The 13,882-nt window shown below is 31.0% G+C and overlaps 1 protein-coding gene across 1 annotated transcript; it reads left to right on the top strand.

Annotated features, from left to right (window-relative positions):
* The first annotated feature begins 9,471 nt into the window (after positions 1-9,471).
* On the top strand, positions 9,472-13,768 carry LOC111375928 (zinc finger BED domain-containing protein RICESLEEPER 2-like). The gene is made up of 5 exons (XM_022998853.1): positions 9,472-9,900; positions 10,086-10,730; positions 13,265-13,351; positions 13,439-13,597; positions 13,703-13,768. Exons 1-5 carry the CDS (start codon positions 9,472-9,474, stop codon positions 13,766-13,768), a joined length of 1,386 nt encoding a protein of 461 aa, XP_022854621.1.
* The last annotated feature ends 114 nt before the right edge of the window (positions 13,769-13,882 follow it).

The raw sequence follows: 13,882 nt of genomic DNA, 5'->3' as shown, positions 1-13,882 counted from the left end.
CCAACGGTGTAAAGCACGTTTGGCAAATAAGTCTATGTTTTATAAGTTAAGAGAACCACACAGATACGTGGTTAAAAATGTGTGGGAAGTGGGCCCGCAACAAATCAAAATTTAGTTAGGTATTTAACTTATTTGCCAAACATTTCGTATGATAAACGACTATATCCTATTATCTAGAAGTAATATGGTAATATTTATTTATTCTGGTTTTCGTTTAAATTTTGGAAATCTTTAGATAATCCATGTTTGAATCGAAATTTGATGCAAGCTCTTCCATTCTGAATCAGATAGATATTTTGACACCAATAATACGTCGATTTTGAATATAATCATAGAACTAATAAGCTAAACGTCAGCTTATCGGTAGGAAATGCTACTTGAGAGAAATCTAAAAATGCTTTTTATCCGATAAAATTAAAAGCATACGTTGGAATCGTTTTACATTAAAGATAATTTTGTACACTAAGATTTAATACTGCGTTGATGTAGAACCGACTAAAAATTTAATCTTTTGAAGATTTTTCTAATATTGATTATATACGGTAACACATAAGTGTTTTGCAATAGGACGAGAGGATTGAATTGCAGAATTGTCACTTTCAAGCAAATAATTGAGCTAATGATATGTTTGCATGATTGAAAAGAATGGATCGAAATCCATGCAGATCACTTTGTTGTATGATTAAATCAAGAATCGAGTGATCGATCAAACCAAATGGTGGAGCCTAAAATTTTTGTAACATTAAACATGTGGCTACTCTAATTGCTGATCTGGTTCAAATTTCTCCTCAAAACTTGGTAGAATTCTTTACACGGAATCCAAATAAATGAATGATTAGAAACTTAGGATCAAATGACACTTCAACATGTGTATTCGTACGAAGTATGATTTGTTCAATCCAATCTCTCTATTAAAGGCTATAAAGAAAATGGGGACATTAAAAACTATTCGCCTATTTGAGCTTCGTATTCTGGTTAAGAATGTATTTTTAAAAGTAAATTGATGGAGGATGCGTATCTGAAAAATAAGAAAAAGTTTTGAATTGACGTTTAATATTAATTTATTTAAAATTGCGTGGGTGAAAAGAAGAAAGAAAAAAATTGTATTTTAGAAATAATGAGGATCGAACAAAGACTATATATATTAGGTGATTTAATTTTGTAATTGATGTGAATAGCATCGATAAATCCAAATAAGTATCAAAATTAGGCCCCGTTTGAAAGCGATTTTGAGAATTGTTTTTTTGATTGTTAGGAGAAAAGTGGGGGTCACCTGTGATAGAAGAAGTCAAACTTTATTTTTGGAATAGTGAAATAACGGTCAAAAAATCAATTTTTTTTAGTGAAAAATCACTCCGAAACACCCCTTAAACTAGATTGGATCGTAATCGTTCGAAGTCGAGCTAATTATAGGGTAAAAGCTAAAAATTTGGAAATCACTAAAAAAAAAAAAAATCGAAAAATTGTCCAAAAGTGCAGCATTTAAAACAGAAAAGAAATGAATAGTTGGATGGTATTACTTTAACTAAATCGCTAAAAGTTTCCGTAGATGGACTTGTTTTGAGTTACGTCCTTTAATTGGCCACGATTTAAGCCTGTATTTAAGAAAAAACACACAAAAATCCTTTCGTGCATGGCACTCCACGTGTGTATTTACGTACTTCCTTTGAATGGAAGGCAATTGAAATTGAAATTATTAATTTAAGGGGAATGAACCCGTTAATTAATCAGATTAAAGCCTATTTTAATCGTAAGAAATCTTGGAATTGCCCATATTATCGGGGAGCCTGAATTTTCAATAGTTTGACCATTAACGGCACCAACACAATTTGGAAATAGAGTTTCTAAATTTTGTAAAAATAAAGAGTAATTCTATTTGCAATCACTCATCATCGCAATCGTCATACGTGACAGTTAGTGATTTAACACATTAATGTGGTAATATTTTATTACTTTCTATATCAACAATAATTTTGCCTGTATGGAAGAAAATAGAACTCACATGGGATGGACCCCATGTGAGTTTTATATTGAAAAAATAAAATCACTCACCCATGTGATGTGTGTGATCTGTATGTGTTCTATCAATTCGATTGTTGTATGTATAGTGTGGTTGATGTATCAAATTACTAACCGTCATATTTATGTTACGTAGGACAACTACGGTTGTGAATGATTACAAATAACATCATATATAAATTATGATAAAAGGAATCCTTTTCACTAGACACGTATGTTAGTCGAGCACTGACACGTCGCATGTGTTACAAGAGTTTCAAACCAGTAAGAAAAGGACACGTGGAAATCAATTAAAGAAAATACATGAACAAAGAAACGAGAAGTCGAGAATGAATTACATGATTTGGGGTCGTAGAGTAAAGAGAGCGATGATTGATTGATGTAAGTGAAAGTTAGCTAAAGATGATTAAAAATATCGAAATTAATGGAAGGGAAATGAGGACTAATGGCATGATTTTAGAGTGGGGCTTTAAAGATTGACTATTTGCAAAGAGAGGGCTTTTTTCTCAATATATATCTGCTGATGATGACGTTGCATTTCAATGATTAATATATTTGTCACTAGTCAATTTTTAGTGTAATGAATAAGTCATCTCTATTTATATGTTAATGAACATAAATTCTATTGAAATTATATTTTAATAGACTAGAATTTATTAAAAAATTAATGCATTAATTTAAATCGTTACATCTTATTATTAATAACATATTTCCCAACACTAGAATTAAATATTTTATTAGTGTAAATTAATCCAACAATTTATTGCTTGAAAAATATCGCTTTGTGAATAAATAAATTAATCATTAAAACAGCTCTAATAGAAAAACCGAAAAGGAAAGCTTGAAGCAATATTTCACTCTCGAAAGGAAGATTGATCATTAATAATCAAATGAAAAAAGGAAATACATTATCGAAATCATTTAGGCCCTGTTTGGTAGTAATTTTGAGAATTGATTTTTTGATTGTTAAGAGAAAAGTGGGAGTCACATGTGAGTGAAGAAGTAAAAAATGACATTTAGAATAGTAAAATAACAGTTAAAAAATCAATTTTTTGGGTAAAAAAGCACTACCAAACGGGTCTTAACATTATTTTGCCATATTTAGTTGAGAATTTAAAATTGTTCTTGAAAAAGTATTCTTGAGTCATAGCAGATCAAATTATAAAATAAAGCATACTTAATAAATATTGATATTGAAATTGATAAAGACTTCAAAATTATTCCGTTATAATTTTATATCGTTATTTGTTCCATCTATTGGTTCCTAGAGTTTCTCCTTGTGGAAATGAGGTTTTTATTTAATAAAAAATACCTAATATAATTATTAAAGGAAAGAAAGCATGGAATTTTGATTCCTAAACAACCTATATGATGCGTATATGAAACTAAAAATGAATATAAATAATTTTTGTATTAATTGAGAACAGCCATTTAAAGTTCCCGCACGAGGAAATTAAACTATGTACTCTTTGAAATAAATATATTTAAAAATAACTAATTCGATTGGATCAACTCTAAATCCTATTAATTTGGATAGTTTACGTCTAATTCAATAAGCACCGTTACTTAGTTTATACTAAACAATGATGACAAGACACCTTGATTATCGACAAAGTTAATTAAATTCATGGGATTCACAGAGAACTCATCCTTGAACAAATTTTTTATAAAACTTAGAACCGCCTCGTGTTTTAAAGCATGTATATCCCAATAATTGCTTCTTCTTCCAATCCTATCATTTTTTATTTGCGACTATTATACTCATTATTTTTTATTTTTAGTTTTTTCTATCAAGGAAAATAGGGAGTTTCTATATTATATAAAAGTAAGTCATACAAAAATTATGATTAAAAAAAAAATATCTTTAGCATCCTTTTTCAGTAGACACGTAAGTTAATTAAATATTGATACGTTTCATACTTTACGAGAGTTATAGAATCGTGGAAGTCATTAAAGAAGAGTAAAATCGTACAATGATAAAATTCATGAATGATAAGAAGTCGAGGATAGATTACATGATTCAAGATTGTAGAGTAAAAAGTGATGATTGATTTACAGTGGTAAGTCGGCAAAATATAGATACATAAAAGTTAGATAAAGATCATTAAAAAGTTAAAACATAGGATGACGAAATTGATGAGTAGGGAAACGAGGACCAATTACAAGATTTTGGGGGTGGGGATTTAAAGGTTGAGAATGATAGAAAAGGTCCATTCTTTATTTGCAAAAAGAGTCTTTTTCCTCAATTACCTGCGGATGATGACGTTGCATTTCAATGATTAATGTATTATAGACACTAGTCAATTTAGGACCTGGCTTCTATTTTTATTTTGGCTTTTTATAGAAGAGGTTTTGAAGAAAAATATATTAATTTTTGTTTGAAAATTAATCTTTAAAAGAGCTTTCAACTCTAAAAGTGTTTTTAGAGAAAGTTACGTTGGACCAACTTTCTTTAAAAACTCTTCTAATTAAAAGAAATATTTTCATAAAAATAGTCAAACGGTTCAAAAACTTTTTTCGGTGTCAAAAGTTCCTTTAATTTTTCAAAAATTATGCTAAATGAGCCCTTAATGTAATGTATAAGTCATCTCTATTTGTGTTGATGAACATATATTTCATTGAAATTATATTTTAACAGATGAGAATCGATTAATAATTTACACATTAATTTAATTCATCACTTAATAACATATTTTCAAGTGTCAATGCTAGAAGTTAATATTTTATAATATAAAATAGTCCCACAATTTCTTGCTTGATAATCATCGTCTTACCAATAAATAATTTAATTATTAAAACAGCTCTAATAGGAGGAAAAAGATGACAGATAAAACAGCTAGTGATATTTCAACCTTGAAAGGAGGATGTGTAATTTTAAAAATGAAAAATAATTCCTTTTTAGTAAAAAAAATTAAAAAGGCTTTGCAATGGACGTTGGAACCTACAATCACATATAGAAGCCTTGGAATTGAGGGCTCAAGAAGCAAAGAAAAGAAATCTCAGTCTGAATTCTGTGCTGCTAAAATTTGTTGACCATTACGTCAGTTTGAGGTTGGCAGTTTGTGAAGAATGGCATAATGATGTTGGGCTGGACTCTTTGAATCTGATGGGCTTGTGGGCCGAATCCTTAAATGTTGAATTGATACTGATTTGCTTCTTGGCCAAAAATGTGTCGCTGATTCTCTTTTATAAGAACAAATGTGTCTGATCTTGCTAAGTGTCACCTTCTGCACCGTTGGATGGAGACCTTCTAGTGCCTTCGATATTTAATCCAGATTAGGGTTTGAGATGCGAGACTTTTCATTATATCTTGTCTCTTGAACTCTCTATCTGGGTTCTTCGTTTTCTCTCTATTGCAATTTGAAATAAGCCCTTGTTGATGAGATTATTTCCAACCATTTTTTATAGATCTTGAGTGATTTGTATAGGCCTTTTATCTGTCATTCTTGAGTGAATGTTGTTTTGTATTGTGAGGTTTATTTGGTAGAAATCTTGTGAGATTTCATCTAAGTGCCATGGAGTCTTGTACTGGACAGTTTGTTTGATTCCATTGATACAGTGATATCCTTCTGGTGACGGAAACTCAAAAGAGAATTAGGAACTCCGATTCTGAACCTCTTGCTTTGGGGTGAAAATCGTCGTGTTCCTTTATTTTCTTTCGATTTTCTACTTTAATTTTTCATAATTTTTTGTTGAGCTTTAAAGTGGATAAAATTTGAACTACTCGTAACAGTGATATTAGAGCGTTTAAACGGTGGTTCTTGGCTCCAGTTTGGAAGATCTGAAAGTTTTTGCACCTGTTCGGTAGATCTCTGTTTTTTTCTTGACCCTAATAAAGGGATTTGGTGAGTTCGTTCCAATTTTTGGAGTTACAGTTCACAATACTGGCTTGTTTTCTAAGATACTTGCAACCGTGGTCAAATCTTTAAATTGAAGACATCTCTTAGCAATTCCTTTGTTCAGGAACCTTTGAGTTGTCTGGAATCTAAGGGTTGCCTTTATTTCAAGTCAACTATTTAGACCTTTTACTTCATGTTCTTGCATGTGTTCTGTAATACTATATATAGCATGTTGTGACTTGTACACTTGTTACTTGATATTCTGGTTTTTGAGTAAACTGTTTAATTCTTGGTAAATGAACTACTGAGATCATACTGAATAATCTATACCATACAACCTATTTGTTGTTTGTACACTTTAAATTGGTTTACTGTGTATGATATCTAAGTTCTTGCAAGTTGTATCTACTGTTGAAGGCTTGTGTGATCTGTCTGCATTGTTGACATTCAAATTGTGTTTTGATCGTCACTACTAAAGTTGAACTGGACATCTTTAATGGTAAAGGAGACTTTAGTCTCTAGCGTCAAAAAATGAGAGCCCTTTTACTTCAACAAAAATGTGCTAAGGCTATTGATGAGTCATGGCCAAATGATTTGGAAGAAACTAAACTGAACTTGATGAAACTGCATGGAGCTCTATATTTTTTCATTTGTCTGATAATGTGTTAAGAGAGATTGGTGAGACAAAAACTACTGCTGAATTGTGGAAGAAATTGGAAGATACCTATTTGAATAAATTCATGTCTAATAAAGTGAATCTTCTAAAACAACTTTTTGGTTTTAAATTGAACCCTTCTTTTGATCTTGAGGCGAATATTGATAGTTTTAATAGATTATCTCGTGACCTAGCCGACTGTGATGAGAAACTCTCAAAAAATCAACTGGCTATGGTCTTCTTAAATTCAATCACTGATAAATATAATGATGTTAAAAATGCAATTGAATATGTGAGGGAGACTCTAACTACAAATGTGATAATAAATGCTTTAAAAATCAAAGAGTTAGAGGAAAAATATGAGAAGAAAGGATCTGTCAGTAGTGAAAATTTGATGGCTAAGTCCAAATCAAATCCAAATCCAAAGAATGTCAACTTTAATAAAAAACAAAGACACAAGAAGAAGGTGACTTTAACGATAAAATGAAAAACAAGGCAAAGGGTAAAAAATATTTTTATTGTCTAGGTGGAGATCATTTTATCAAAGATCGCCACAAGAGACTTAATGATTTGAAGAATAAGTCAAAAGATGATGGTGGTGCTGCCTTGGCCTACAATAATGAGTCCAACACAGATGAACTATATGTTGTTGTTCACAGTCCACCTAGTCAAAAGTGGATTCTTGACTGTAGTTGCACCTTTCACATGTGTCCTAAAAGAGAATGTTTTTTGAGTTTAAAAATGTTCATGGAGGCCAAGTTTTTATGGGTAATCACATGTCCGATCAAGTAAAAGGCATAAGAACTATCACCTTAAGGGTTAAAGGTAATGATGAATTGATTCTACAAAAGGCCAGGTATGTCCTTGACTTACAAAGAAATCAAATTTCCTAGATGACTTGAAATATAATATTGTGATTAACAAGGGATACATTAAAATCTTGAGGGGCTCTCAACTTGTTACTGAAGCCCCCAAGAGATATGGGCTTTATATTTTACATACTCAAAACTATTTTGATTCCACATTAGCAGCAATCTCTGTCCTTAGGAGTGGGCATTTTAACCGGAATCGAATCTTCCGAACCGTTTCGATTTCGGTTCTTAAAAAAAAGGAATTGAAATCGAAAATCGAAAATTGATTGGGTCTGGGTTGGTTTTTGGTTCTTGAATTGGAACCATGGGTAACCGGATGGAACCAACTTCGTTGTAATTTTTTTTAATAGTTAAATAGATTGCATAAAAAAATTACGAAATTTGATATTTATAGACTATAACTTAAAAACTAAATGGGCTCCTCAATTCAACCTAGAGAAAATATTAAGTCCAAATCTTTTGGCTCATCTTAGTTACAACATCCAAATATATAAATCTTGCCCAAAAGGAATTTGCCCACTGCCAAACCTATAAAGAATTACAATCCTCTGCCTGCTGCCTCCTTTCCCAATTCCTTTTTGGTGTTCTCTTCCGTCAAACAATGGCTTCGTCACCAGCACCAACACCACAGATAACCAACTTGTAATGAAAATAAAATCTGAATATGAAAATAAACGTATAATGAAAAATAATATGCTAACTTGTCAGCGTCTATGTTGAACAGTTTTTGCCACTCTTTTTAATTACTTTAAAGAGGAGTTGGCGACTTATTCTATTTGTGTTTAATGGTTCTTTGTACTCCACGTCTTCATTGCATCCATTTATCAAGAAATCTGAACAGTTTTTCTTGCAGCCATGATCTTATAGTTCACCTTTTTTTTTTATTTGCAATGTGATGAATTGGGATCAAAATGTTGGAGCTTAATGGATTAATAAATAATCCCAATTATTGATTAAACTTGAAAGCTATTAATAACTAATCTCAGTACTTAATGGATTATTAATCGGTGATTTAATAATTACCTTTTCTTCTAGTATTGACATATTATTTGATTTTTTATAACCATGTAGTTGAAATTCAAAGGACGCTGGGCTCAGCTTTGTTTTCTAGATTCATTTGTCGTCAAATATCAATTTCATCAATCAAAATTCTCAAGCTGTTGATTGATTTATGGATTCGTTCAAGTCTAAGTTTATCTTCAAGTCTCTATCATGCAACAACTAGTAATATTACTTGTGGTGTGCCTTTACTATTGTTTTCTATTCAATATCAAACGTCGTGGTGTGCCTTTATTATTTTTTCCCTCTTCAAATTAAATTTGTTACGGGTTATGGTAAAACAATTTAATTTTTGTAGATGTATGATGAGACACTTGGAATTAAAAAGAGAACAAAGACAAGATCAGCAATTTTGTTGAGATTTACTAAGGTAGGTAATGGAGAAACATCAAAATGCAATTATTGTGGAAAAGTCCTTCAAAGTAATTCAAAAGGTGGTACTTATAGTATGTGGAAGCATTTGGATAGTTGTCATGCATATAAGGCTAATTAGTTTGGTGACCAACAAAAGACCTTAACTCGATAGAGTAATGATGGTGGTAATGGTGATGGTAACATGTTTAATCTTACAACATCGGTGTATAATAGAGAAGAATGTAGAAGATATCTAGTTAGGATAATTATAATTGATGATTTGCCCCTTTCCTTTGTAGAGGGTATGGGTTTTAAAGAGTTTGTGCAAAAACTCAATCCCAAGTTTGATATCTCTTCTCGAAGAACAATTGCTAGGGATGTGCTCTATCTTTATAGCGAGACAAAGGAATCATTGAAGAATAAACTTATTCAGAATAGGCAAAGGGTTGTTCTTACCACTGATTATTGGACATCAATTCAAAATATTAATTACATAGAAATCATAGCACAATTTATTGATTGAACTTCAAAATTACATAAGAGGATTTTGAGCTTTTCCGTTGTTCCAAATCATAAAGGGGCGACAATAGGAAAACTTGTTGAAAATAGTTTGCTTGATTGGGGGACAGAGCAAGTGTGGTCTATTACCGTTGACAATGCAAATGCAAATGATATGGCAATCATTTATGTGAAAAACAAGTTGAAGAATTGGAAAGCTGATTGCATGATTTTGCGTGGTGCTTATTTGCATGTAAGGTGTTCGGTGCATATTATTAATTTGATTGTTAATGATGGGTTGAAGGAGTTTAACCACTCCATAGCAAGTATTCGAAATGCTATAAAAAATTTTCGATCATCTCCTTCTAGGCATATGAAGTTTAAAGCTTGTATTGAAAGAGAGAAGATTGGTTGCAAAAAGCTTGCCATTCTAGATGTACCCACTATATGGAATTCAACCTTTTTAATGTTGGGCAGTGCATTGAATTTTCAGAAAGCATTTGAACGGATGGAGGAAGAGGATGGATTTTATTATAAATATTTTGACGAGCGTGAAAATGGACACGAAAGAGAAGGACCACCTACTAGTGATGATTGGGATGAGGCAAGAAAATTTGCCAAATTTTTAAGAATTTTTTATGAAGTCACTTTGAAGTTTAGTTCATTACTACATGTTACTTCTAGTCAGCTACTCTTTACTTCAAAGAAGTTTGCAACATTGAACATGCACTAACAACATTGAGTAATAAAAATGATCATTTGCTAAGAAGTATAACGTGCAATATGAAGGTCAAGTTTGACAAGTATTGGGGCACAATTGAGAAAATAAACAAGCTTTTACTTTTAGCAATTGTACTTGATCCGAGATACAAATTTGAGTATGTTGCATATTGTGCGAGTATCTTATATAATGAAAACAAGGTGGATGTGTTAAAGAGTGAAGTTATGAAAATGTTGTATGCTTTATACAATGAATACAAGGGACGACATGGTATTGATGATGGAATTGGTGGTCATAATTCTAATAATGGACTAACTTCTGTTGATGGTTCAGATGATGATGAAGATGGAGATAGAGATGATATGAGTCCATTTAATAAAGTTGACATAGGGTACAAAAAATTGAAAACTAGCAATGTGGATTTACCTGGAAAAGACGAGATTCAAAAATATTTAGGAGAAAGTATTGAAGACCCTACAAATGAAAATTTTGACATTTTATATTGGTGGAAGATTAATAGTGAAAGTTTTAGTACTTTATCTGAGATAGCAAGGGATGTGCTTGTCATTCCTGTCTCTACGGTTGCTTCTGAGTCAGCATTTAGCCCGAGTGGACAAATTCTTGATTCATTTAGGAGTTCTTTAACTCCTAAAACAGTTGAGGCATTAATTTGCACACAAAATTGGTTACGTGGAGAATCTGGACTTTTGAAAGTACCCTAAATGAAATATGCATTGAAGAGACGGAGTTTTACAAGAAAATTGAGACGGGTAAGTAAACATTGTTTTTCCATATTCTTATATTGCATTTTGTTAATCTAATAAATTTTAATTTTGTTAAGCTTGTAATGATTATCATATTTTAATTATGTCTCGTAGATTTGTTAATGCCACAACTCATGCAATGGATGTCTAAATGGTTGGTGCGACGCAACTCACGTAGATTAATGTAGGCGACTCAAAATCTATTGAGAATATTTATCATCTGGACTTTATTGTTAACATTTTACGGTTTATGGCTCTTTTGATGACATTTTTTCGTTGTTTAACTTCTCATGTTGGTTTTAAAATTTTTTGAACTTCTAATTATTATCATAATAAGATGGCCTTATTAATGGTCTTTTAAGTTTTAAGGCTCTGTTTAATGCTGGCCTATACTCCTACTAAAGTTCTTTTAAGTTTTAACTAATTTATAATGCTCTTTTAAGGCTAGTCTTTTTAATTTTTTGTGTAACTTTTAATCTGTTAAGGCTTTGTTTACGGTTTGGACGATTAGTCCATCAATGTCGTTACTAAAGCTATGACATGATGGATAGTTTGTGATAATCCGTCTAATTACATGGTTGGATTTACTAAATATGTATTCAAAAAAATGTTATGGGTAGAACTGAATCTAAATCGAAACCGATGGTTCGAGTTCGGGTTCGGGTTCGGGTTCGGGTTTGGGTCAAATAATTAGATGGAAAAGAATGGATCCATTTATAAAATACCCGAAATATAATAGGTGGTTCTAGCTATTGAAATACCCGGACCGACCCACCGGACAACCACCCCTATCTGTCCCCAATGATAACTCACAAATATTGCATAAAAGATTAGGCCACATTAGTGACAAAGGCTTACAGATTTTGAAAAAACAAGGTGCCTTCGAAAATAATGCAATTAAGAAACTCAGTTTTTGTGATCACTGTATACTAGGAAAGCATTATAGATTACTATTTCTGCTTGGGATGTATAAATTTGTATCTATACTTGAATATTGCATGCTGGTCTTTAAGGACCAGCTTCAGTGCCCACACATACTAGTTTCAGATTTTTCCTTTTAATCATAGATGATTTTTTTTATTGGAAAAGCTAGATCTTTCTCCTTAAATCTAAGTCTGACACTTTAAATATTTTCAAAGATTGGAAATCGTTGATTGAAAATCAAACTGATAAAAAGATTAAAATGTTAAGGACTGATATGAGCTTGAATTTTGCAATTATGAATTTGATGGATTATGTAAATTGCATGGTATTTTAAGACATGGAACTGTGACACACCCCCCAAACAAAATGGCTTGGCTAAAAGAATGATCAAAACTATTCTTGAAAAGGTTAGATGCATGTTATTTAGTTCTGGTCTTCCCAAGTTATTTTGGGAAGAAGCTGCAAAAACTGTTAGTTACCAAATAAATAGAACCCCCACTAGCGATATTTAGGGGGTGTATTCAATTAAAACTTTTGAAAACTTTGATGGACTTTTTTAAGTGGTGATTTTTATGGATTTCATGGATTTTTATAGATTTCTATGGAATTAGAAGTCTTTCCATAGATTTTCATTTTAAAATTTTTATAGACTTTGGTGGAATTTAAAAGACTTTGGGAGATTTTCATTTGAAATAGAATTTACATAGATTTGATGTGAAATTCTTATATACGAAGTATTAGTTCCCACAATTTCCCTTTTCCTTTCCCTTCTTCTTCTTATATAATAAAAAAATAAAAATTAAAGAAATAAAAATTAAAGACTTTATTTAAATAAATAATAATCAAAATTATAGATATATATTTGATTTAATATTATAAGTGTAGTATACTTTTAAAAATAAAAAAAATCAATATATTTAAATTTAATTAAAAAAATTTCATATAAAATTTTATAATTTAATAAAAAAAATATGTCTTTCACAGAAAAAAATGAATGGAAAAGAAAAAGAAAGTTACAAGAATTCAATTTAATTTTTCATAGAAAATAGAGATAAAAAATAAGATTGAGAAAGAAAGATAAATGGAATATAATCAATAGAAAAAATTTAATCATACATGTCCATAGAAGATTAAAGGAAAGAAGGATTGAATTTTTTTTTTTAAAGTCTCCTAAAATCTCGTGATTAATGAGAGGCAAATTTTAAAATTTTATATGAGTACTTTTTGCTTAAAAGTTAGTACTCCAAAAACTTTATAAAAGTCTTTAGAAGTCATTAAAATTTGAATACCCCAAGATTTATAGAGACTTCTAAAATTTTTTAATTGAATACACCGTAACTTTTATAGACTTTTTAAAAGTCTATAAAAATCTCAATTGAATATACTATGATTTTTAGAGAGTCTCAAAAATTCTTAAGTGAATATCCCTAAACTTTTTAAATCCCAAAAAGTCATTAAAAGTCTCAATTGAATACACTCCCTTTAGTATAAAACCTCTGAAGAAGTTTGGATAAGAAAACCTGTACATTTAAGTAATCTGAAAATATTTGGATGTGCAGCCTATGCACATCAATCTGAAAGGAATTTTGAACCTAGGGCCCTTAAGTGTGTTTTCTGGGGCTATGGTAAAAGGGTATAGACTTTGGGTAAGGGAAACTAAAGGTTATAAGATTATTATAAGTAGAAATGTAGTGTTTAATGATGATGATCTGACTTGTTTAAAATTTGGTAAGAATACTGAAGAAATGAGTCGGACTGAACATGTAGTAAGGGAAACTGAAATTGAGGTGGAGCAAGTTAATACTGATAATCTGCATGCTGATCAGATTGTTAATAGTGATGTTCAGGCCCAAAATAATGATGAAAATCACCAATCTGAATTTGATTTAGAAGTAACTCAATCTTTAAATAATTATCAACTTGCTAGAAATAGAGAAATGAGATAAATAAGACCACCTGTGAGATTTGATGATGAAATATCTCTTCTGACTTTTCAGGGGTTCATTGAGAATGAACCTGCGTCCTTTAAAGATGCTATGAGTAGCAAGGACTCTAAGCATTGACTAGCTGCAAGGCATGAAGAAATGGAATCATCAAGGAAGAATTAAACCTAGACCTTGGTTAAAAGACCTAAGGAAAAGAGGGTTATAGACTGTAAGTGGATTTTTATATTTAAA

This window comes from Olea europaea, unplaced genomic scaffold (assembly GCF_002742605.1).
Source record: "Olea europaea var. sylvestris unplaced genomic scaffold, O_europaea_v1 scaffold1431, whole genome shotgun sequence".
Classification (NCBI taxonomy): domain Eukaryota; kingdom Viridiplantae; phylum Streptophyta; class Magnoliopsida; order Lamiales; family Oleaceae; genus Olea; species Olea europaea.
The sequence above is the reverse complement of the archived record's forward strand: the minus strand, read 5'-3'. Positions and strand labels throughout refer to the sequence as shown.